General features: G+C 40.8%; 2 protein-coding genes across 2 annotated transcripts; both read right to left on the bottom strand.

The window, feature by feature from the left end:
• Positions 1–1,789: 1,789 nt before the first annotated feature.
• On the bottom strand, positions 1,790–18,538 carry LOC101467537 (usherin-like). Its single transcript, XM_004543660.3, has 8 exons — positions 18,520–18,538; positions 11,055–11,155; positions 8,337–8,428; positions 7,583–7,809; positions 5,855–6,014; positions 4,852–5,014; positions 4,677–4,730; positions 1,790–4,602 (listed from the first exon to the last, which is right to left on the bottom strand). Exons 3-8 carry the CDS (start codon positions 8,343–8,345, stop codon positions 4,355–4,357), a joined length of 861 nt encoding a protein of 286 aa, XP_004543717.1. The 5' UTR covers positions 8,346–8,428; positions 11,055–11,155; positions 18,520–18,538; the 3' UTR covers positions 1,790–4,354.
• A 123-nt stretch (positions 18,539–18,661) lies between these two features.
• On the bottom strand, positions 18,662–24,252 carry LOC143421983 (uncharacterized). Its single transcript, XM_076892035.1, has 10 exons — positions 24,204–24,252; positions 24,085–24,117; positions 23,451–23,481; positions 22,696–22,850; positions 20,983–21,117; positions 19,922–20,116; positions 19,517–19,618; positions 19,172–19,345; positions 18,872–18,885; positions 18,662–18,712 (listed from the first exon to the last, which is right to left on the bottom strand). Exons 1-10 carry the CDS (start codon positions 24,250–24,252, stop codon positions 18,662–18,664), a joined length of 939 nt encoding a protein of 312 aa, XP_076748150.1.
• Positions 24,253–26,999: the final 2,747 nt, after the last annotated feature.

Here is a 26,999-nt window from a genome sequence, read left to right as displayed (position 1 = left end):
TGGTGTACACTAATGCTTGAATACCACTTTTCTGACCTAAAACGTGTACCAGATGTACCAGTAATACATTTATAGATGCAGCCAAAGTCCCATGTTTTTAATGAATCTGATCTGAGAAAGGTGCAGAATCCTCTTTAACATTTATTGTGGACTATTTAAAAGTTCAAAACTAGTTAAAATAAATGTTTCAACTTTTTTGCAAACATTGCATGTTAAACATAAAGTCTGTAATGAAAGCACTTTTTTAGTAAAAAAAAAAAAACCTCTGCCAATGGCAAGATCATCAACTCAATGAGCGGGTGGAGGGAGGTTTGGAGTCTTCTCCCACCCCCATTCTCTGCGGCCTGCTGGAGCGGGGGGGCTAGGAGGAGTTGGCCGTCCGACTGCGGTCTGGAGTGTGGGGCCTCCCTGCTGCTACGGAGTCGGGGCGGTCTGCCTCTCCCCACCGCAGGGAAAAGGGTAACACCACCTGGGTCTGGGTGCAGTTCCCCCCTCCAGGGGCAAGGGTAACTAGACCCGGTTTGTAGAGTACGCTTGGGGAGTGTGATCGTATGTACAGCGTCTCTTTATGTCTGTCTCCACGTTGGTTGAGTGTGGAGTGAGTGCATATGAGAGCATGAGGGGGGGAATGGATGTTTGTGTCTGTGTGTGCCTGTATGTCTGTGTCTATATGTCAGGTTGGGTATCAGACACCACCTCTCTGGGGACACCTCAGGCCCTCCAAGGTTTGGAGGCCTATCTCCACCCCTCCACCACTTCCCCTGCCGGTGGCGGACTCCCTCAGGTGTCGGTGCGTTGGTGGTTCTTTGTGTCTGGGGGTGGGCGTCCAGGTACACACCGGCTCACTCCTTGGCGGCCGCTTATCGGGGCCTGGAACCTGGGGCTCGCTCGGGCCACTTCGGAGGTGGGGTGCCCCCGGCCTCTCAGCCTGGGGCTCGGTCACTCAGGCACAGCTGGCTGCCGGCGGAGCTCACGGGCGCGTCACTGCAACTCCCCCTGGCTTCTGCTCCGCGGCAGCTGAGTGAGCCCTCATCTGGGACTCTCCTCAGCTCTTGCTGGGACAGTGGCGCGGCTGCCCCTCTGTTGGTCTTCTATGGTCTCTTGTGTTCTGGGGGCCTCTGGATGTCTGGAGTTTTGATCTCCTCCATACCTGCTTCATACCCTGGAGGACGGGGCTGTGGCCCCCCCACACTCCCTAGCAGATCGTTACATGGAGAAACCTTTGGAATACAAGCGCGCTGATCCACACAGGTATGCACACGGGTGTTCACTGCTCGTAGACTTAAATTACACCTTTCTTGGCTACTACTTCGAAGCACATCTGTCCTGCGTACTGCACAACAACATTGAATATTTAGTATTTACTGCTGTTTACACTTAGCTAGATTAATGCGATGGTGTTGTGTTTAGTATGTTGCTTTGTTTTTTTTTGTTTTTTTGCTTGTTTTCTATTCTTCTCTCAACAGGTGATCCAGGAGATTCTTATTTTTTTCTCCCCCCCTTTCTCACTGTCCCTCTCCCCTTCTGTTTTTCCTTTCCTTCCTCTTTCTTTCTCCCTTTCCTATCCCTCACTCATGTCTGTCCCATCTGTAACATCTGAAAATAAAATATAATAAATAATAAAAACAAAGATCGACCAAATGGACCAATACGGCAATGCCACGAAGATCCATTTGGCAAAGTAAATCCATTGGGTATCCTTGTTGGTCTTCAGACAACAATTCTGATGGCTAAAGAACCAAATGGGACAGGCAAAAAAAAAAAAAAAAAGATCATCAACTCAATAGGATAAAGCAAAATATGTTATTTATTTAAAGCTTAAATCATAAGAACATTAGGCCACAAAATAAACACAAACATGCAAAGTCAAACATGCAGTATCGAGACAGTACTACAAAGCCCAAACATCTGCCATCACCACTACTGTGTCTGTGCACTGAGGCCTTATAGAAATTACATTCCAATAGAAAAAGTAAGAATAAAAACAGCTGTTTATGAAAAGAAAATACTTTCATGGTCTTTTCAGTGGGACCTCTGGGTGGTACAGCATAGTAGCATTCATGGCATTGGCAACTCAGTGGTTAACATTCACTAGCTTTAGCTATCAAAATTAATTATGCCATTTACAGTATATGCATACATTTGATTATGTGGGTCAAGGTCAAACATTTTTTAAATTATGTATTATAATTTGTTTCAGTGCAAGAAAATACCTTTACAATAAAAAATGAGCCATATGCTAATATTTTATGAAGCTACATTTTATAGTGCTGTAAGAAGTCAGCAACTGTTGATTCCATGCTAACAAGAATCAAGAAGAAACTTAAGTTTTGTTTTTTTTTTAGACTTCTGAAGTTAATAGTTTCATCGTATTATTGCATACACTGTATACTTAAATACAACTGGGCTGTGTCACAGTAGTAATAACTGTCTTAAGTTATGTGAGTGAGTACAATGTGAAACTCAGTAAATATTTCAGTAAAAAGCTACAATGTTCTCAGTGATTTCAAAAATTTTACTTAGTCATCTCAGTGAACAGATTTTCTGAGAGTGGAGGAATGGCAGGGTTTGACTAGTTATGTGCAGAGTCACATGTAACTGATGCTGCAGTTTTAGTAATATTATGTATGTAATTATTTTAAATGCATAAGTAAGCAGTATTAAGGCAAGGCAAGGCAAGGCAAGTTTATTTGTATAGCACAATTCAACAACAAGGTGATTCAAAGTGCTTTACAGAGACATTAGAAACAAGAACAAATAAAAAGCATGATTTAAAATTGATTAAAACAAGCAAATAAACTAACTAACTAATTAACAAACAAACAAACAAACAAACAAAACAGTATATAAAATCAAAACAGATAAAATCAGAACAGTAGATAAAATCAGTAGTTAAATGTAAGTTTTGAAATTTAAGCTTAAAGTGTGGATTTGGTGCTTTATTCAAATGCAGCTGAGAACAGGTGAGTCTTCAACCTGGATTTAAATAAACTGAGTGTTTCAGCTGATCTGAGGCTTTCTGGGAGTTTGTTCCAGATATAAGGAGCATAAAAGCTGAATGCAGCTTCTCCGTGTCTGGTTCTGACTCTGGGAACTGATAAAAGACCGGATCCAGATGACCTGAGGGATCTGGATGGTTCATACTGGGTCAGGAGGTCATTGATGTATTTTGGTCCTAAACCATTCAGAGCTTTATAGGCCAGCATCAGAACTTTAAAGTCTATCCTCTGACGGACAGGCAGCCAGTGTAAGGACCTCAGAGCTGGACTGATGTGGTCCACTTTTTTGGTCTTAGTGAGGACTCGAGCAGCAGAGTTCTGAATGAGCTGTAGTTGTCTGACTGATTTTTTAGGTAGACCTGTAAAGATGCTGTTACAGTAATCAAGCCTACTAAAGATGAATGCATGGACTAGTTTTTCCAGGTCCTGTTGAGACATCAGATCTTTTATCCTTGATATATTCTTGAGGTGATAGTAAGCTGACTTTGTTATTGTCTTAATGTGTTTTTCTAAGTTTAGGTCTGCATCCATCACTACACCCAAATTTCTCGCCTGGTTTGTGGTTTTTAGATGTATAGATTGAAGTTCTCTGGTGACCTGTAATCGTTTTTCTTTGGCGCCAAAGACTATTACCTCAGTTTTGTTTTTGTTTAGCTGGAGAAAATTGTGGCACAACCAGTCATTGATTTCCTCAATGCATTTACCAAGAGCCTGTACAGGGCCTCGGTCTCCTGGTGACATTGTGATATATATTTGTGTGTCATCTGCATAGCTGTGATAGTTTATTTTGTTGTTGTTTATAATCTGTGCCAGTGGGAGCATGTAGATGTTAAACAGAAGGGGTCCCAAGATGGAACCTTGGGGAACTCCACATGTGATACTTGTCTGCTCAGATGTGAAGTTACCTATTGATACAAAGTATTTCCTGTTTTCTACGTATGTTTTGAACCAGTTTAGTACAGTTCCTGAAAGACCTGTCCAGTTAAGTGTAACAATTTAAAAATAATGCATTCTGTAATGGCATTTTTCTGTAATGCATTACTGTTTCTAAATCAGGTAAAGACATTACGGTTACAGACGGTACATAAGGAGTTTTTTGATTTAATTGTGAGAATCAACCATTACTAATGGCTCTAATAATACACAAAAAACAAAGGACAGATTAGGTATGTCTTTTTAGGATAGCATCACTATTGCTAACAGACCAATGTATAACAATGCAGTAATATGTAATACATTCAAGAGAGTGAAAAACCCAATATTGCAAGCACAAAATAAAAATACAAAATTAGTACTTTGTCAGAGAATAGAGTAACTCATCAGGACTGCCCATGTATAAATCAGCCAATGGTGACCTAAGGTGAACATTTGGAAATAATGAAATGGAGTGACTGAAGAACAGAGTCATGATTGAAATCAGTGAAAACATTAACTTTGTTAAAGAAGTAGGTCTTCCCAAGAACCAGTTTAGGGAAGCTGCAGCGATCATCTGTTTCCAGGACGTAAGGAAAAGGCAGAGCTTCGGCCTCCATACCATGAACCGTCAGCACATTCCCAAACACAACGCTCTGCTGAGACACACTTTCCACAGTCCCAATGTGCACTAAACAAAGATACATAAAGCCATGGCATTACAAACCAAAACATCAGCATTTTTTATGTTAAAAAAAGACTTACTTTTTTGGCAAAGATCTGTTTTGTTCAGGTTATTCACAGATAGGACTCTGGATTCTGAAAACAACATTATACATGTTATTGGTAAAATGCAGGATCTGGGCTTTGCCATCAAATTAAAATGACGTCAAATGAAGTTCTACTGCATGGAAAGGACATCTAAGCAGACAAAACAAACCATTAATCATCTTTCTTTGACCCTGTCCTGGTTCATGGATTGATCTCAGCCTCCCAGCACAGCATGACCACAGGGTGGTGTTGTAATAGAGGTGACCACAGCATCTAAACCCTGTCTTGGCAGAGTAGATCACCTCTTCCTCCTCACTTGAGCAGCAAATGTCCTGGTAGTGAAAAGAGATGTTAGTTAAGTTTCTAAAGACAGGTGTAATATTCCTTATGCTGAAGGTATTCTGACTGTCAGATATACACTAAATATATCACTAAATATAAAAAATGTTTTAGTATTGGTCTTACTGGGGCCTTGGCAGCAACTGCATAGTTTGGCTTGCAAAGCCTAATAATGATGGTTTGGTTATATTGAATTATAAATTGTTGTGTTTAGGTTCAGACTGGAGATCCTCCTCTTTTTTGAAATGATCTGTAAAGGATTCTTCGGACTGACTTTTATAAAGTACAGTAATCTTCTCCTGGATGCATTTATCAACTATTTGTGTGACAGCCGGACAAGCTGTGTCCATGAAAGCAGCCTTGGGAGCCAATGCATTACAAGGTGTTGTTTTCCTTCACTGTAGAGTAGGCATATATTCTAGATTTAATGCTTAACTGGTTATTGAGAGGTGTCACAAGTAAGAAAGGAAATTCAAAATGCTTTTGGAGAAAAAAAAAAGAGAAGAAAAAACAAAGTGTCAAAATTAAAGACTGCAGTGCAGAGAACGGCTCAGTGACAGATTCTCAGTGGCTTCTGAACCTCACAGATCCCCTGATAATGATGAGAGGGTGTGAAAAACTGATGGATGGACGGTGGGGCATGGAAATGAGAACAAACAAGCATGTGAGCCATTTATAGAGATATAACCTGAAGTGGAGTGTGTGACGTGTCGTCCTGCCCCTGAAATTCATATAGTTTATCTCAAATAAGTTCTCATGGCATGAATAGGATGCACGAGAAATGGTCAGATAACATGATAATTATATTATATACATCATTACTGATAAACTACCTGTGGCTCTTGCAGAGTGGATCCGCAGCACTGCAGGTCCCCTCCATGCTTATGTAATGATGTCAGCGTGTACAGTGTTCCTGCACAGCACTTCATCTGTGGATCTTTAATATTGTAGGCTTTGACCCCACAGCAGTGAATGTTTTCTGATTTGGGATGTCTGGTTGGAAAACAGAGGGACACATTAATATCAAATGAAGCTTATGCATAAGTTAAATAATGAAGATCTGCAATTACAACATTTCTCTGGTTTTCTGGGTGTTTGCCTGCTAGTCAATTCTTTGCATGACTTCCAATTTCCCACGCTGTCAAATTCAATACTGACATCATTACACTAGTCCAGTGTTCTTCTTACCCGCCTTCTTTGAGCCAATCAGACTCCACCCTGTGTGCTTTAAATCTGTGGGCTTTTCCATTATTTTCCTTTCCAGGAACCCATCTCTGTGTCCCTCAAGTCACTTAAAGCTCCGTCCAAGCCTCTATCTTCACCATAATTCCATTCTGCCATCATGTGTCATCAGAGACTAATCAAAAGGATCAATTAATTTCTGTAGCTTAGTAAATCATATTCAAGTCTTCTGAATGATCATTCCTCATTGAAATAAGGAGTGCAAGATAAGTTTATAAGAGGCTGAGTGAGACATGTCCTTATGTATATTGTTGGATGTCAGCCTGGAAGATATTTATCCACTTCTTCAACACAGTTATTACACAGGCTGTACACTGAAAGCAGAGAATCAGAACTGCAGCTTCAGCTCTCACTGTTCACACATAATATATTCATACTCAGTGTTGCTGTCATCACCCACTCTGACAGACTCTGCAGTTGAAAATACGCTTAATGAGAGCATTCAGGATACAACCTGCTCCACCAATACTAAAACTGAGACCGAAAGAAAAGTAGCTGCCACAAATGTTTTCAGGCCATAGAATATCCAGACTATTGAATGATGCAAACACAGACAGTTTAACTGCAAACTTTAACCCATATGGCACCAAACCGAGTCAGAAACCACATGGACCGATACAGAAGAATGCTTTATCACTTCTGCTTGTTTTCTTTTTTCTTTCTCAGCAGGTGATCCAGGTGATTGATATATGCATTTTTTTTTCTCTGCCCGTTCTGTTGGTTTATGTTTTTTGCCCTTCTCCCCCGTCCCTCTTCTCAGCTGTTTCTCTTTCCCTCTTTCTTTCTCCCCTTCTTTCCCCCAGTCAAGTCTATCCCGTATTCAGTAAGTGAAAATAAAATAAACAATAAAAGGTGAATCAAATGGACCATTACGGCAAGGCTGGGATGGTCAATTTGGTAAAGTAAATCCGTTGGGCATCTTTCTTTGCCTTTAGACAACAATTCTGATGGCAAAAGAGCCAAACGGGACAGGCAAAAAGAAAAGAAAAAAAGAATGCTTTATCACATTAGACCAGAGCACAACGGTGCCTGAAAGTAAACAAAGGTGGGACAGTGTTATGCACAGCTGGAATTTCGATAAAGAAAAGACCTTCTACTGGAATGCAAGACATTTCCTTTGCCTCTCCCTTCTGGGTTTCCCCTCAACCAGCACAAGATGCATTAAAATTAACTGCCCACTGACCTAAAATCAAACACTGTTACATACCAAGCTGATGAATAAGGAATGGGAAAAAAACCCATCCCTTTTCACTAGATTTTATCAGCAACACACACACACACACACACACACACACACACACACACACACACACAATCACCTGTGTCCATTGCAGCAAATCTCAACATCAGGCCGGTAAATTTCTGTCCCACAGCAGTGTTGTCCTGGGCTGCCGTGAAACTGAGAACAACATATAGTCCCTTTGGCCGGGTTGTAAGGAATACCCATCTCTGAACATTCCTGTCCATCGACTCTGTCCTCGTACAAGGTGTTATTACAACAGAGAACTCCACATTGTCCCGAGCCGTACGGCGTCTCTCCACAGCACTTGAAGAATCAGAGATAATACAGTAAATTGTTCAGAAATGCCTTTTGGCCCTTTTGCATTAGTAGTAGCGAATACTGAGGCCGTTCGATGAGTTTTAGACAGATCGAAAAACACCCTCAGTTATTGTATAAAAGGAGCGGGGTGGAGCTCTGAGCTCTCTCATCAAAGGGTCAGTAAAGCAGAATTTTTTCCTAGAATCTCTCTTTTCCACTGCTGTCAGCTCTACATCCTAATTAGGATGTGACACAACACATTTCATTTAATAATGAAATGTGTTGCCCATCATTTTACCCATTAACAATCTTATTAAAAATTCTTCCAAAATTCTCCTAATACATACATATAATTTTTTTTTTTTATTTGAAAGAAAACGTTGCTTTAAGTCTATCACTGTCATTGGAAAAGGATTTTTTTTTCCCCCAGAGACACAAATTAAAACTTTTGACCTTTCTATTATAACTAAAAATGAGGCCCAGAGACAGAACAACAAAACAAACAAGACAAGGAAAAACAATTTGATTATTACCTGATCCATCCAAGGCTTCCACGCAGAGATACATCCATCACAGCAGACTTGTATGTGTGGATTATACACAGTGGGTGTTGCCTTGATTTGACCTAAACATAGAGGTGTGAGGGTTGGAAGGGTGGAGAGAGGACAGGAGTTAGAAACTTCTCATGCTTGTAAAGTATCGTATGTCTCTAAAGCTGGCGCTTGGTAAGGAAATCAATGAAGACTCTCTTCCACACTTTCTTTGGAAGTTCCTGAAATGTATAATTTACTGGTTTGCATTGTTGGATGAAATTGTGCAAAAGCTTCAAACTCACAGTGCAGTTTCCTGCAGTGCTTTCCCACATACACAGGTGATTCTGAACATTTTGATTGGTCGAAATATGAAGTTTTATGCTAAGATGATACCGGTGGATGCATCTGTACACCACCAAGCAAAACAAGCTTCAACTTGCTGCACAATCAATTGTGTTGCAGAATCTTTGCTACGTCGGCTTCAGCCCTGGTAAGCAACAGCAGGCAAATGATTTCGTTGTTGCTTCCTCCCAAAGCTTCTGGGCTCTGCCTCTTCTCCCATACAATCCCCTTGACTGCTAGCTCCTTAATTACTGCACCACAAAACAATATCTGCCGTCCAATAAATATCAGACTTCTGAGGAGCCTGAAATAAATCAGAAACCATAACGCTGGCAAACATTTACAAACAGCTGCAGAACAATTCCATATCAAAGTTACCCAGGTCTGCTGCTGTAATGGTACTTGCCCAGTTCTTACTGAAACTAACATTTTCCCTATGTATTGACTGACGACAACTCTATGAAGGAAAAATTAAAAGCACTAGACAGAAAGTTTGGGCAAATTATACATTTTAGCTGGAAGGGTGCTGACCCCGTGAAGCGGCCTTGGATTGGGGTAGAAAGTGGATAAACGGATGGATTTATGGATGGCTGGGAATAAATACAACAATCAAGTTTTTCCCCTTCCTCCTCTGCCATATACCACTCAGAAGAAGTCATTCTTTGGCAAAACATCAAATGCACTGTGTTACTTTGGAAGTTAACGCACAATCGATTATTCAGAATCTCTTTAATCATCACAACTGAAAACATCCTTAGCTGAAATATTGCTGGAAGCAGAAGAAGTGCTGCAGGCCTGACTGGACGCAGGAGTAAACTGATTGTAGGACTGACTTTAATGATGAAACAAAAACAGCTGCTGCTAATCTGTAGGAATGATGAGCTCTGAAAGACAGGAAGTCACTTTAATGAACATATCTACAGAGAAAGCCAACATCGTTCTGTCCACAATGACAACAGTGTGGATTTGCCCAATTACAGAGAAGCAGATTATTTTCCTGTATTTCTGTCACACCTGGGACAAAAACACGAGACAGCTGGGAAATCTGTGAGACTAACATTAGGAATGGAAGTAGGGCTGCGTCTTCCTTTTCATTTCTTGGCCTATTAATTTGAACATGCACAATGAATCACTGACGCGATATATAATGTAAAACTCTATTGCCAGCTTATTAATTTAAACATGAACAATGAACAGTGAAGCACTACATTAAACTGTATAAAGGCTGACGCATGGCATACGCAATGTTTGTGAGGTGCATTTCATTCCAGATACCTATCTGGCATTTAGACGGCACCCGTTAAAAAACACCAAGTCCTAGATCTCATTACTGAGTGGAAGAAATGGGTTCTCATTTTAATGTGCAAATGAAGGAAAAAGAAAAAAAAAAAAAAAAAGAAACTTCTCATAAATGCTGAACTCAGTTACATCAGGAAAGACATAACAGGGGAAAAAAAGGATCTGAGAAAGGAAAGAAAATAACATTTACTCAGAGCATGGAACATGTTTGAGAAAATATTAGTCAGGGTGTTCCCTTGCAACTATAGCTTCACATTATGTTTTTCCAAAAATAAAACTGTCATGTTCCATGGCAGTGTCTGGGATTTTCCAGCCGGTGTTGTTGGGTTTCCAGGGTCATTCACTATTAGTGACTCTCTGTGATTAATTATTCTCTCCCAGTGGCTCTCCAGCAATTTCCTAATGTTGTAAACCCGCTCAACATTTGGCAATAAAACCCTTTCTGATTCTGATTCCATGATAGTCTGCTCTCAGCTGGTGTATATTCATGTTTACCTCACTCTTCTTCTGCTGTGTAAATAAAGTCTTGTGAAAAGTTAAGTTGGGTTTGAGTCTACATAGAGTCCATATCTTGCATGAACCTCTGGTTCATGACACAAAACCCTCTTTAATGCACACATTTAACTAAAAATGAGCATATAGGATTTTACAAATACAAATAGAAGACAAGATAGTATTTCTTTGTTTCATCATTTGATAAACTCCCAAGGCATTATTCTCAGTTTTAGAAAGAGTTAGTTTAGTATTACAGTATATAAAATGATATTACTAGGGGCATATTTTGTCTTCACACTTTATTACTTGAAGAGTTTTCCACAGTGAGCTAACATCACAAGAACAAATGGCACAATGTGCTCTGTAGGGGAAATTTATGCTGAAAACAACTCTTTGTTTTTACACCAGTAGAGCAAAATAAACTGCTCACTAAGTTCTAACTGCTTTGTTGGAGTTTGGGCTGTGATCCAGTTCCACTTTCTCTTCCAAAAGCTGCAAAGTTAGAACCACAGGGTTATGTAATTTTTACGTGATAGTAACTGACACGACAGCTGCAAAACCAAAACAAACAGACAGTGATACCTGAGGTACAGAACCAGTGAGGCTTTTGGTTTCTTTCACAGCAGTGGTACTCTTTTGGATTGTAGCATGATGACCGACAGAGATGTGTGTTTGGTTCAGTGCTGCGGATATGCAAAAACAGATAAAAATAAACAAAAACACAAAAACAGTCAACATCGCATAAATACTATGCTAAGTTTTCAAAGCCTCTCACAGATATACACAAGGTGTCATGTGGCATCTATGCCATTGTCACTGTCGTGGGTCTGTGACCCAGTGTTTTTAAGTTTTATTCATTGAATTATTGTTTTCTGTTGTATTATATTTAGCCCTCCGGATTTCTGTTCCTGTGCCTCACCTCGCCTCGTCTCATGTTTCCATGTCTAAGTGTCGAATCTGCGTCTCTGTGTCTCTCTTCTATTTACTTTTTTACTAATGACAGTCTGTGTCTTGTGTCACTATCTTCAGTTTTGGTCTCCTCCCCACCTCGTTACGTCCCAGCTGTGTTCTCGCCTGCTCCCCATCCTCTCATCACTTTAAATTTGCAGGAAATTGCAAAGATGTATTTTAACCCCAAACCTAACCAAATAGTTTCAGTGCCTAAAAGGACTTAAATTCCTAACCTATGAAAAGTGCCTCATAAACAGATTAAAGCCATTTTTAATATTAAAGCATTAAGTCATAAATGTTATAAATATCATTGTTGACAAAAATAAAGCTGTGATATGCTGGTGACCTGTCAGTTGATGTCTGAGATGCACTACATCGACCCCGCAGCCCCAGATACACTAGCAGTCAAAAGTTTGGACACACCTTCTCATTTAATGTTTTTTTTTTTTAATTTGCATGAGTTACGTTGTAGATTCTCACTGAAGGCATCAAAACTATGTATCAACCAGTGATAGGAATAACTGCATTACAAGTAACGGCGTTACTAACGGTGTTGCTTTTTTCAGTAACAAGTAATCTAACTAATTACTATTTCTATCGTTACAATGCCGTTACCGTTACTAACAAGAAAATACGGTGCGGTCGCGTTACTGTTTTTCAACAAACAGACGGCTGAAGCTGTGTTCAGCTTATCGCATCTTATATCAGTTGTAAGGAAGTAGCTGTAAATAAGCTGGGCTCCACAGCTTTAAGCAGCTCTGCGGGCTCCCGCGGGCCACAGTCGCTTTCTGGCACAACACCTGTAGCTAGGGGGCAAGACAATCGCATGAGTGCTGCTGTTTGACTGAGGAAGAATAAAGTAGTCGTGGTAAGCCAATCACATGATCACTTCAAGATGACAAAGCAAAAAGGTGATATATAGCAGTTTTTAAATTGTGTTGTCATGTTTACTGTCTAAGGTCAGCGCTAGCAAGCACTCTCTGCTTATGACCCCAAAAAACGACCAATCAAAAATGATATGGCAACATGACATTTGGTTGTTTAGGAAGAGGGGGAAGTTTTAGACCGAGAGAGAGAGAGAGAGAGAGAGAGAGAGAGAGGCAGCAGAAAAAGAGAGAGAGTGAGTTTTGAGATGTGAGAGATTTGCGACGTTTAGCGTGGTTGGAGTGTGCAGTTAGTGTGTGGTATTGTGGATTGCTTTGTGTTGTGTGTCAGAACAGTAAGGCGATTGCTGTCTCCAGGTAGAGAAGAGGAGTGATACACCTGCTGCTGTCAGACCTACAGGCATCAGGCTGTGATGTTCTCCTTTATATAGTGGACAGAAATTTTTGAAGTGGCACAAATAATTTGTGGCATCTTACTGAATGCAGAACACCTGATTGTTATGTAAATAGTTTGAAATGGTTATTTAATGGTACATTTCAAATTCCTTTAATTTTAAATATGTTTATATTGTCTATCCTGTAAAATAGTCAGATGTCTATTCTTATTAATGTACAGAATTCACCTGCTTGCTGCTACTACTGCACATTCACCCAATGTATATATATATATATATATATATATATATATATATATATATATGATGTTCTTCCTCTACAGCCCCCCCCCCCCCTATTTTTGCACATGTCGAGGAGCGTGTCAGGCTACATTTCACTGTGTGTTATACTTGTATAACTATGCACTTTTAACCGGATTATTCGTCCAGAATTGCTGTGCGTTGCTGACCTACAGCAGACAAGAGCTTCTGGACATCTGGACTCACAACTCCAACAGTTTTATCGCCGATCTCCGACTCATCCCAGAGATCTCCAGAACACCGGAGGCTGCCCACTCTCCCCGGCTGGGCGGAAGTGCACGCAGACGGCGCCGAGATCGTAAACAAAGGCGAGGTAGGCGCGGAGGGCTACGGGCTAAGCTAAAGCTAACACCACACCGGCTGCCTTTACCCAGTATTTTTCTCGCCAATGTCCGTTCTCTGGCAAACAAAATGGATGAGATACGGCTCTCCATCACTAACAACAGACGGATTATGGACTCAAATGTCATGTTTTTCACCGAAACATGGCTGAACAACAGCTGCCCGGACAATGCTATCGAGTTAGCAGGACGCCACACACACCGAGCCGACAGGCTAGCAGATGACTCCGGCAAGACCAGAGGTGGAGGTTTGTGCATTTATATTAACAATGCTTGGTGCATGAACTCCACTACTACTGAGAGTCACTGCTCACCTAATGCGGAGTTTTTAATGGTCAAATGCAGACCTTATTATCTCCCCAGAGAATTCACTTCGATCATACTCACTGCCGTGTATATACCCCCCGACGCTAATGCTAGGTTGGCCATGAAAGAACTTTCTGCAGCCATTAACAAACACCAGAATAAACACCCCGAGGCTGCTTTTATTGTTGCTGGCGACTTCAACCACACCAACTTAAAGACAGTCCTCCCCAGATTCCACCAACATGTCTCCTGCCACACCAGAGGAGACAAGACTTTAGACCATGTGTAATCCAACCTGGCTGGAGCCTACAAAGCCACACCCCTCCCCCACATTGGACAATCGGACCATCTCTCCCTGTTCCTCACACCTAGGTATTCACCACTCATCCAACGTGTGAAACCTGCTGTGAGGACAATTAAAGTGTGGCCAGAGGGGACAGACGCAGTGCTCCAGGACAGATTTAAAAACACAGACTGGAATATGTTCACCCACACAGACCTGGACCAGTACGCCTCATCTGTACTGGATTACATCTCCAAAACCACAGACAGTGTCACCACCCAGAAACGGATCACCATGTACCCCAACCAGAAGCCTTGGATGAACCGGGATGTTCGTCTCCTCCTGAAGGCCCGCAACACTGCCTTTAGGTCAGGAGATCCACACGCCTACAGTACAGCCAGGGCTAATCTAAAGAAGGGCATCAAAAAAGCCAAACACCATTACAAAAAGAAGGTAGAAGAACACTTCTCCAACTCCAACCCCCGACGCATGTGGCAAGGACTCCAGACCATCACAGACTACAGGACCACCAAACCCTCCCCCGCATCCTCTGATGTCTCCTTCCTCAACGAGCTCAACAACTTTTATGCTCGTTTTGAGCGAGGGAACCCCACAACCACAACCAAAGCAGACATGACGCCAGACCACCAACCTATGACTCTCTCCCCCACCGATGTAGGAGCGGTGCTGAGCAGGATCAATGTCCACAAGGCTGCAGGCCCTGATGGTATCCCCGGGCGTGTTCTCAGAGCGTGTTCTGGGGAGCTTGCAGGAGTGCTCACAGACATATTCAATCTGTCCTTGGCCCACGCTGTGGTACCGGCCTGCTTCAAATCCACCTCCATCGTCCCGATACCCAAAAACTCCAACCCATCTTGCCTCAATGATTACTCACCCCCATCATCACTAAGTGCTTAGAGCGACTGGTCCTAGCACACTTCAAATCCTGTCTCCCCCCCACCCTGGACCCCCACCAATTCGCATACCGCCGGAACAGGAGCACAGAGGATGCAGTCTCCATCGCAATGCACTCTGTCCTCTCACACCTGGACAACAACAACACCTACGCCAGAATGCTGTTTATAGACTTCAGTTCAGCATTCAATACAATCCACCCCTCACAACTCATCAGGAAACTGACAGACCTGGGCATCAGTTCCCTCATCTGCAAATGGTTACTGGACTTCCTGACCAACCGCCCCCAACATGTCCGGCTGGATAACCGCTGCTCATCTACCATCACAATGAACACCGGTGTACCACAAGGCTGTGTGATGAGCCCTTTCCTCTACTCCCTCTTCACCCACGACTGCAGACCTGCTGATGGTTCCAACACCATCATTAAGTTTGCAGATGACACCACGGTGATTGGCCTCATCAGTGACAACGATGAGGCCGCCTACAGGGAGGAGGTGGATCGTCTGGCTGAGTGGTGCGACAGAAACAACCTGCTGCTTAACACCGAAAAGACCAAGGAGCTCATCGTGGACTACAGGAGGAATGCTGACCCACATCCACCCATCCACATTAAGGGGACGGCTGTGGAGCGTGTGAGCAGCTTCAAGTTCCTGGGAGTCCACATCTCCGAGGATCTCACCTGGACGACCAACTGCTCCAAGCTGGTCAAGAAGGCTCACCAGCGCCTCTTCTTCTTGAGGACTCTGAGGAAGAACCACCTGTCCTCAGACATCCTGGTGAACTTCTATCGCTGCACCATCGAGAGCATCCTGACCAACTGTATAACAGTCTGGTACGGGAACTGCTCTGCCTCGGACCGGAAGGCGTTGCAGAGGGTCGTGAAAACTGCCCAGCGCATCGCCGGAGCACCACTTCCTGCCATAAAAGACATCGACAGGAAGCGGTGTCTGAAAAGGGCTGGGAAAATCATCAAAGACCCCAGTCACCCATCACATGGACTCTTCACCCTCCTGCCCTCTGGGAGGCGCCACAGGAGCCTCCGGACTAAGACCACCAGGTACCGGAACAGCTTCTTCCCCACAGCTGTCAGACTCCTGAACTCTGCCTCCTGACATCTGACCCACGTTAAACTCATGGACTGAACATACACACACCCACAATGGACAACTGTACCCTCAAACACAATAATAACATGGACTGAACCACCACTCACAACCACTAGCACTTTATATAGCCTCTGTAGAAACTATCTACACCCTCACTTATCTTAACTGCACTACTGTATAGCTCTGTGTAAATAATCATTCTGTACATTCGATAATCTTTAACCCTACAACTGTTTACAACTTGCATAGTTCCCATTTCTGTATAGCTGTATATCCCAGATTCTGTAAATTTATTTATTTCATATTCTGTATAGTTTTTCATATTTATATCCTGTTCATATCCTGTACATAGCTTGTACTCACTACAGCCTGTACATACTTATAGTTATAGAATATTCACAACATACTTCATACCGTGTACATTATAACATACCATAATAGACCCATTTCTGTAATATACTCACATATCTATATTATTGCTAATATATATTGTAATATATCTATATCACTAAAGCACTTCTGGATGGATGCAAACTGCATTTCGTTGCCCTGTACCTGTGCATGTGCAATGACAATAAAGTTGAATTCTATTCTATTCTATTCTATTCTATGTGACAAATAAAGAACCTTGAACCTTAAAAAAGGGGTAAAAGGTAAATGGCTGCAAATAAGTTTGTTGTTTGCAAAACTTGTGCATATGATTTTAAAATTGACAATTTATATTTGCATTTAAAGTTATGAAATATGATTCATTAAACATGTTTGTGGTTGTTACAGTAAAAATTATAACTTTTTTCTACTCGAATTTTATGTTTTTTGTCTGATTTTAGATCAATTGTGTTAATACAGTATGTCAAATGAAAATAGAACTGTAAATTCAGACACGTGAGGTTGTGCTGAAAACAATGATACTAAACAAGGCAAAGTAAATAGTTTTTAAAGGTGAAATGTTGAGAAAACATCAAAAGTAGTTAAAAATGGCCAGTTATACCCTGAACCCCAGAGGGTTAAGCATATTTTTAAAAGTAACGCAATAGTTACTTTTCAAGTAATTAATTACTTTTAGAATCTTGTAACTCAGTTACTAACTCAGTTACTTTTTTGAAGAAGTAACTAGTAACTATAATTAATTACTTTTTCAAAGTAACTTGCCCAACACTGGTATCAACACATATGGAATTATGTCGTAAACAAAAAACTGTGAAATAACTCAAAACATGTTTTATATTTTAGATTCTTCAAAATAGCCACCCTTTACTTTGATTACTGCTTTGCACACTCATTGCATTCTTTCGACAAGCTTCATGAGGTAGTCATCTGAAATGGTTTTCCAACATTCTTGACAGAGTTCCCACAGATGCTGAGCACTTGTTGGCCCTTTTTCCTTGACTCTGAGGTTCACCTCGGCCTAAACCATCTCGATTGGGTTTAGGTCAGGTGATTGTGGAGGGCACACCATCTGTTGCAGCACTACATCACTCTCCTTCTTGGTCAAATAGCCCTTACACAGCATGCAGGTGTGTTTGGAGTCAATGTCCTGTTGATAAATAAATGATGGCCCAACTAAACGCAAACCGGATGGGATGGCATGTCGCTGCAGGATGCTGTGGTAGCCGTGCTGGTTCAATGTTCCTTCAACTTTGAATAAATCCCCAACAGTGTCACCAGCAAAGCACCCCCACACCGTCATACCTCCTCCATGCTTCAAGGTGGGAGCCTTTGACCTTTTCCACATTGTACAAAGACATGGTGAGTGGAACCAAAGCTCTCAAATTTGGACTCATCAGACCAAAGCACAGATTTCCACTGGTCTAATGCCCATTGATTGTTTTTCTTTTCCCACACAAATCTCTTCTGCTTATTGCCTTTCCTTAGTAGTGTTTTTTTAGCAGCTATTTGACCATAAAGACCTGATTTGCACAGTGTCCTCTGAACAGGTGATGTAAAGATGGGTCTCGAGCTCTGTGTGGCATTTATCTGGGCTCTGATCTGAGGTGCTGTTAACTTGTAATTTCTTAAGTTGGCGACTTGGATGAATTTTTCCTCAGCAGCAGAGGTGACCCTTGGTCTTCCTTTCCTGGGGCGGTCTTCATGTAATCTAATTTGCTGGGTTTTTGACTGCACTTGGGGACACAGTCAAAGTTTTAGCAGTTTTCCAGACTGACTGACCTTCCGTTCTTAAAGTAATGATGGACTGTTGTTTCTCTTTACTTAGCTGATTGGTTCTTGCCATAATATGAATTCTAACAGTTTTTAAATTAGGGCTGTCAGCTGTGTACCAACCTGACTTCTGCACAGCATAACTAATGGTCCTAACCCCATTAAGAAGGCAAGAAATTTCACAAATGAACCCTGACAAGGCACAACTGTGAAGTGAGAACCATTTCAGGTGACTACATCATGAAGCTCATTGAGAGAAGTCCAAAGATTTGTAGTGCTGTCAACAAAGCAGTGGATGGTTGGTTAAGAAAATGCTTGTATATATAATGTATATATATAATGTTTGTATGTGTGTATGTATAGATAAGTGGATAATAATAGGTCAAAGCCACAGTTAACTTACCAGTTGGGTTGGAGCACAGGTGCCTGGACACACACACACACACACACACACACACACACACACACACACACACACACACACACACACACACACAATAAATAAAATAGTATGGACTTTGGACTTGGGTACTGCCAAGCTGACTCTATAGGCAAAGGCAAAAGAGAACTTTTGGGAGCCCTTCTATAGCCACATACTGTGGATAAAAGCATGTTTTCGGTTAACAGACATTTTTTTGTGAACATCTTTTTGGTTTTGTTGTGTTTCTTTGTTTTTTTTGCCCTTGAGTGGCGCTTGTCTGTTATTTTCAGTTTAATTATTTACAACTTCCTTCCTTGGAAAACATAACACTTACCTCTTGTTGCATACCTGTGAACATGAAGCACAAAGGATTTTGATTAAAACGATAATATAGTAACAATTTTTTATTGCATTTAATCTGATTATAAGTATGTAATGCGATAAGCGCTGTGGTCTATGAGTTGATTTCATTACAAATATGATGAAACTGTTCCCAACACTAAAATAAAACTGTATTCAGTTTTCATGATTTAAATATAAAATATAAAATGAAGAGCATACTTTTAAATCGAATTTTAAGATGTGCATTAAGCTGCCTTTGGCAAGTTATGCCATTCAAATATACACGACTTACAGCAAGATGAATTCCTCGGTTGTATCTCAGCACCATCATCCTTCCAGCAGCAACACTCAGTCTTGCTGTTGAACTGGCCTTGATGACAGCACATGTGACCTGGGGAGTTCCTTGTCAGGATCTTCTTATCACTAATTGGACCACAACACAGCTCCTTTTCCCCATCATACGCCCCTGTGGAAAAGATACAGATATCAAAAACTGAAACACTTGAACTTTAATCATAGCTAAACTAATATGGAGCTTTTTAAAGATGTCTGTATGTTCTTCATTTGGTGAATAATCTTCCTAATCATCTACTGTATATTCAGTGAAATACTTTTCTGTTTTTTCAGCTTCACTTACTTTTGTCACAGCATCTGTGATTCGGTGAATGTTTGTCAATAACAGTTGACTGACAGCATAGTTGTGTGTTTTTGTCATAGGTCTCATTTCCACATAAATGAGCTGTAGTTGAAAAGACAGTCAACACAATTTCATTACTCACAGTAATTAACATTGGCTTCCTTTAAATACTCTGTGACAGCTATCATACTTCCACAAAGATTTTTTTTAAGTATATGCAACATTAAAGACATGGCATATCTAGTGCAGATAGTCTTGAGGGATAAGACTTTTTTTTTTTATTTCTAGTCCATGAAATGACTTTCTTGTCTTGGTCTAACATGTAAAGTATGATGCAAACTGCAAAAACTTTCAGATTTAGATTTTATTAAATCTATTCTACACAGTGTGATATGCTGTGTTGACCTGAAGTGGAGTCCCTGAGACAGCAGGATGAAATCTTTGGGTATACTTCCAGCCTCTTCTCATTTGAACAACAGCACTGAGTCTCGGTGTCATACTGGCTGTGACCACAGCACTGATGGTGACTGGAATTTCTCATCAGAATCATCTTAATATCAGGTGAACCACAACACAACTGCTTGACCCTATCAAAAACATCTGTGAAAAGAAAATATGTTTTGTTTTTTGCTTTCTTAATTTACCTTAACCATAGCTAAGCTGTCAAGCTGCTGCAATGTTGGTAAACCTTTAAGTGTGTGTGTGTTTTCTAATCATGTTTTACTGTATATTCTGTACATTCAGTTTTTATGTCTTGTTGACCTTTTAAATGAAAGTTCATTTAGAAAGTGCCTCATAATAACTTCCCAAACGAGTGCCCTGATGCATCTCATTATGACTGTTTCAAGAGACAATCACTGATTTCAGTTCAATCTAGTTATGTCCCTTAGTAATACTTCCACCGTTATATTAGCTTTATACTTGCTAGGGTTCTTGTCCAGACGCTTTTCTTTGCAAGCTCCTTTGACTTAATGGTCATGACAATTTGCACAATAATGATCATGAAACCGCCCTCATGACCCATTGTTAGTCAGTGGTGATAGTGCCTGTCATTATGCAGATGTATTACTTATAAGGTTGGGGAAACCAGCAGTCAGCTGAGACTGAAGAAATCACTTGGATGAGTGACAAAAAGTTTCTCCCAATGAAAATGTTGGCATTCCCTTACCTGAATGATTGAGCATGCATCAAGCCACCACTTAATCATTTTCTCTGCCTTCAGTCATTTCTCTTGATTTCCAAAGTCTGCCATCTGATGGTGGCTAGTTATATTCTCTCTTGACACCACCTTGCAGTTTCCTATGTCTTTCAGTTTGCACCTTAACTGAATCTCACGATTTAATACTCAAACAACTACAAATTTGCAGACACTCAAAACTTAGTGATGGAGAAAACATAATTCCATATTTACATTGTATACTTTAGAATTGATTTAATTAATGCTTTCCATCAGTGCATCTACTCACCTTTACCACAACACTCAGCCATTGGTGAAGGTTTTGCTATGATGGCTGACTGGCAACATATTTCATTCACTGGATTGTAAGCCTTCAGTTCACAGCAGCTGGATACCTTTTCACTAAGACCCTGTGTAACTCTGGCTGTAAAAACAGGATGCAGACACCAGTACCTTAATGTAACTGCTGAAAGAGTGTTATTACAAGTGCATCAAATCACGATTAGAAAGTTCACAACTTCAAAGAAACTCAGTTCAATCTAAAAACTGTTTTGTTTTCTTTTGCTTCTTTTACTTGAGCAGCATCGAGACAGCCACAGTGCATCTGGAAAATATTCACACCTATGAAACAAAATTGTATCAAGACACAGATATGGGGAAGAGTACAGAAAAATTTCTTCAGCATTGAAGGTCCCAATGAGCACATTAATGGAAGAAGTTTGGAATCACCAGGGCTCTTCTTAGAGTTGGCCGCCCCACCAATCTGAGTGGTCAGGGCAGAAAGGCCTTAGTTAGGGAGGTGACGAAGAACCTGATAATCACTTTCACAGAGCTCCAGTATTGCAGTGTGGAGAGAGGAGAACCTTCTAGAAGGACAAACATTTCCGCAGCACTCCACTGATCGGGCCTGTCTGGTAGAATGACCAGACAGAAGCCACTCCTCAGTAAAAGGCACATGACAGCCTGCCTGGAGTGGCTGTCCCCTGAAGGACTCTCAGACCACGAGAAACCATTCCCTGGTCTGATGAAACAAAGATTTGCCTCTTTGGCCTGAATGCCAAACATCATATCTGGAGGAAACTAGGCACCACTAATTACTTGGTTAACACCATCACTACAGAAAAGCATGGAGGTGGCAGTATCACGTTGTGTGGATGTTTTTCGGCAGCAGAGACTGGAGAAGGGGCAATGGTTAATTTTCCAACAGGACAACAATCTTAAGCACACAGCCAAGACAGCAAAGGAGTGGCTTTGGGACCAGTATGTGAATGTCTTTAATTAGGAAAGTCAGAAACCAGATTTAAATCTAATTGTACATATCTGAAAATGACTGTGTACATATGGTCCCTGTCCAACCCAATGGAGCTTAAGAGTTTCTGGGAAGAATAATATGACAAACTGTCTAAAAATCATACTCAATAAGACTCAATACGGAGCTTCAAACGTATTGAGTGAAGGATGTGAATACTTGTACATGTATATGTTATCATTTATTTTATTTATTTTTAATGAATTTGCAAGAATTTCAGGCAAACTATTTTTCTACTTTGTCACTTTGGGGTGTTAGCTGTAGAATGTTGGGGTGAAAATGAATTTAATCTATTGGTAAAGATGGCAATATGACAAAATGTGGAACAAGTGAAGCGCTATGAATACTTTCCTGATGCACTGTACTTCTGTTTCCTCACATCTCCCCGTACTTTATGACGGTTGCAACAAAATAGTGTAAGCTTTCCCTCTCAACCATCACATCAGCACTGTAGGTGTCTAGCAATTTTTGTTTGCTAAAAAAGAAAAACCTTTATCTGCTTAATACCCATAATGCAAGGTTGAGTGATACACAAATGTTCTCAGAAGTGAGAAAAAGACCTTCAAGAATAGATCTGAATATATGGAAACATATAACCTATTTTAATACCAGCTGATGACTTTTTAATATTACTATTCTATTCTTTTTTCTTTTTTTTTTACATTCCAGTTTTCTATCTTATAAATTCATTACCTGTGACAGTGTGTCTGTGTTGCTGTTTACAACAAGTGGCTGTTCCAGGACTGTAAGGCTCATTTCCACAACAAGACAGGCTTGCACCAGGGTGAAGTCTGTTTTCACAGCATGTAGCCTCTTTGATGTCATACCATGTTCCATTACAGTCTTTTCTGAAAAGCATAGATGACCAAAGCCTGGACATTATTGCTGGCAGTCAGATATAAAAGTATATCTTCCTCTGCAGGGAAAACAAGTGGTTTCATTACCTTTATTGTATTTTATTAGTTTGTGGAAGATGCCTTTTGTTTGAACCTAAAAGATACTGCCGGTCAAACTGACAAGTGATGTCAGAAGTGTGGGCTCTAATGAGTGAAGTGAATATGATGATCAGAAGTGGAAAGATAAATTACTTTAATGAAGTGGATGGTGAAGGTACTACGGCCAATCAACTGGTTAAAGCAGAGGTTAACCCTGGACTGACAGATGTGGTCAAATCGTTAATGCACACTTAAACAGCAAGAGACCAGAGAATGGACAAATGTTTAGTCATTATTCAGCCATTAAAAAACAAAGGTGGACAAGCATGCAACACCAATTTCAACAAATCCAACTCGCACCTTTTGTTTGAACAGGCATGACAGCCTCATTTGTTAATTCTTTTCTTGTAGGGAACCTCAGTGACACTCACTGAACAGCACTTAACTTGCAATGATGATCAAATGGTAAAAATAAGCATCACACATTTTCACAGTAAGGCATAGGTGACTCACCGATGACAATTATTATTGGAGCCTGCAGGCTCTGTGGACAAGCAAACATTCACAGCTGTGAATAATTTGTATTAACAAACTAAAACCCGTTAAATCTGTTTTTCTGAATAAATAGATTCAATATTTCCTAATTCAAAGCTTATGCCATGTCATTGTCTAGTGTGATACAATTTGATAAATATTACAAAAGTATCTGTTCAAAAGCAACAATCGACTGCCTTTTTCCACTGTACATTAGTCACGACAAAACCACAGAAGAGTGCACAGACAGAGAGAGAGGGGGGAAAGGGAACAGATGGAAACAGAAAGCTAGTTCTTCTGCTGTTGTCTTTTCACATAAAGATATATATATATATATATATATATATATATATATATATATATATACACACACACACAGAGATAGATAGATAGATAGATAGATAGATAGATAGATAGATAGATAGATAGATAGATAGATAGATAGATAGATAGATAGATAGCAATATAAAAAATGAATAACAAATAAATACATGCATCCTCTGCGTCCACACACACGCACACACATACAGAGTTCAGGATACACAATATCTGCACAGTATAAGCTGTATAGAACAAGTGGTCTCTAATTTTCAGGAAAAAAAACCTTACTTACCACAGACAGTGGTGATGCCAAAAATCAGCAAAACTGAAAGACGGGAGATGGAAGCATTATTAACGTAACAATGTTTAATTCAAAATATTCAATTTTGGCAAAGGAATGAAGTAGCCTACCAAAGCCTAGAGCCCAGAGCGAGAACATCTGTAAATTCCGACCGCACATTGTCTCTAAAAGTGAGATGCAAAAGAAGCAAACAGCTCAGTCTAAACTGTTTTAAAACCACACCTCCCTTGTGATATTGCCCAAAAATGGGCAATTAGTCATCACAGAATCAAGGTGGCTTATGCACACACACACACACACACACACACACACACACACACACACACACACACACACACACACACACACACACACACACACACAATGTGTTTGCTTAAAAATGTACAGCCATCATAAACCTTCATTTACAACACGGGTTCAGTAATATCAAAGCAGGGTTTTCTCCATACAGGTGATCCAGGTGTTTTGTTTTTTGTTTTTTTTTCTTTCTTCTCCCCCCTTCTCATCGTCTCTTCTCCGCTTTGGTTTTCTTTCTCTCCCTCTCTTTCTTTCATTCTTTCTCCCTGTCCTATCCCCCAGTCATGTCTGTCCCGTTTGTAGCAACTGAAAATAAAATAAATTAAAGGTCAATCAAATGGACCAATATGGCAAGGCCATGATGATCCACTTGGTAAAATAAATCCGCTTGGCATCTTTCTTGGCCTTAAGACAACAATTCTGATGGCTAAAGATCCAAACGGGACACAAAAAAAAAACATTAAAAAAAAAAAATCAAAGCAGGGTAACTAACTTACCTCTGATTTTAAAAAATATATGATGAAGACAAGTTTTAAAATTGTCCATTATGTTCATCTGGGTAGAAAGCGATCTAAATTATAAAATACAAAAGTTTTGGAATGACCAAAAAACCCATCTGCACACTTAATGACTGAAAGACTACTCGCTAATACACCAGTCGTGTAGCATATGTGTACAAGAAGACACAAAACAATTAGCACATACTTTTTTTCTTTAAAGAGATCATAGTGTGTGTGCCCATAGGTGTGAATGTGAATGGTTGTCTGTCTCTATGTGTTAGCCTGGTTAGACTGGGGAAATGTTTAGGGTGTACCATGCCTCTCGCCCTAAGACAGCTGGGATAGGCTCCAGCCCCTGCATGACCCTGACAAGGATAAGTGGAAGAGGATGGATGGATGGATGGATCAATTGTACAAGCCAATATCCTTAAATTCCCTATCAAGCATACTGATTGTTTAAAGGTGACACAAGTCAATTCAAATATTTTAGAGAAAGAGGCAAAAATAGACCAAGAAGGGGGATTTTCACATGTTTACACTAAGGAACTCACTCCCCCTAACCATAAATTGTTTGATGTGTGTTAGTGTTTTTTTAAACTCTGTGCTCCATGGTTGGTTGGGTGGTTGGTTGGTAGTTTTAGGTCAGGGGTGGGCAACTCCAGGCCTCGAGGGCCGGTGTCCTGCAGGTTTTAGATGTGCCCTTGATCCAACCTGATCTAAATGGCTAAATGACCTTCTCAACATGTCTTGAGGTTCTCCAGAGACCTGGTAATGAACTAATCATTTGATTCAGGTGTGTAGACCCAGGGTGATATCTAAAACCTGCAGGACACCGGCCCTCAAGACCTGGAGTTGCCCACCCCTGTTTTAGGTGGACTACACCTCATGCGGATCTCACTATGGGTTCCAGCTTTTGGCCCACGCACCTGCAAGCAGTTACTCATCTGTGGCTCATTATCCTGCAACTCCTGGCCACTATTTAAGGCAGTGGCTCAAGACTTTTTGTCGCTGGATCGTTGTACAACTCACATTAGTGTAGCCCTCGCCCCAACTGTCTCTCTTGTTTCCTTGTGATTTCCTGGTTTTGATCTCTTTTTTTTTTTATTGTATATAGATTTCCTGGACTCATTCTTGTTTCCCACCCCTGGATTCCTGAGTGTGGGTGTTTGGCAGAGTGACGTGGCGTATCAAAAGTGGAGCGTGGTGTCGGTCTCCCTACATCCCGTGGATTCCTGGAACCCCCGACTCCCTCACATTTGTATCTTGCTCACTTAGTGTTTGCAAATAATCCTTCATTGCACTTTTTCCCTTGAGTCAGTCCTGACAGATGCACTTGATATGTGGGCGATTGTGGCTCAAGAGTTGGGAGTTCGCCTTGTAATTGAAAGGTTGCCGGTTTGAGCCCCGGCTTGGACAGTCTTGGTCGTTGTGTCCTTGGGCAACACACTTCACCAGTTACCTACTGGTGGTGGTCAGAGGGCCCGGTGGCGCCAGTGTCCGGCAGCCTCGCCTCTGTCATTGCGCCCCAGGGTGGCTGTGGCTTTGGGGTCCTTAGGGACTAGTAAAGCGCTATACAAATACAGGCCATTTATCATTTGTGGAGCATGGAACCTCTTTTACAATATCCATGTTTATTTAGCTTTTTGTGTTTAAACTGCTCATCAGTTCACATCACAGTAATGAGAACAAACACTCTGTGGCCATTTAAACTATGAGGGATGATTATGGTAAGAAAGAGGCAAAAAAAAGTAAGACTGTGATCAAATGATTTTTTTCTAACTTATGGTTTAGATCTGTTATGGATATTGTTAGAGAAATAATGATCTCAGTTCTCAGGTCAGCAGCCAAAATATCTCAATCTCTTTTGAAGATTGCTCAGTCATCATGTCAGCCTCCCACACAGGCTGAGATATGGGGGAGGCTGCCTGCTACACCAAAATTTAGTAGGTCATTAGTAATAGAACTTGGCTGAATGCTGAGGTGGCAATTCAGCAATTTGATTCATGTTACAGCAGCTCAGGGTGAATGAACATGGTGCAATAAAAGTAGTTTTAGAAGTACTTTTTTACAATGAACTTTTACTTAAATTTACTTGAGTTGGGTCAGGGG

This window comes from Maylandia zebra, linkage group LG14 (genome assembly GCF_041146795.1).
Source record: "Maylandia zebra isolate NMK-2024a linkage group LG14, Mzebra_GT3a, whole genome shotgun sequence".
Taxonomy (NCBI): Eukaryota; Metazoa; Chordata; class Actinopteri; order Cichliformes; family Cichlidae; genus Maylandia; species Maylandia zebra.
The sequence above is the reverse complement of the archived record's forward strand: the minus strand, read 5'-3'. Positions and strand labels throughout refer to the sequence as shown.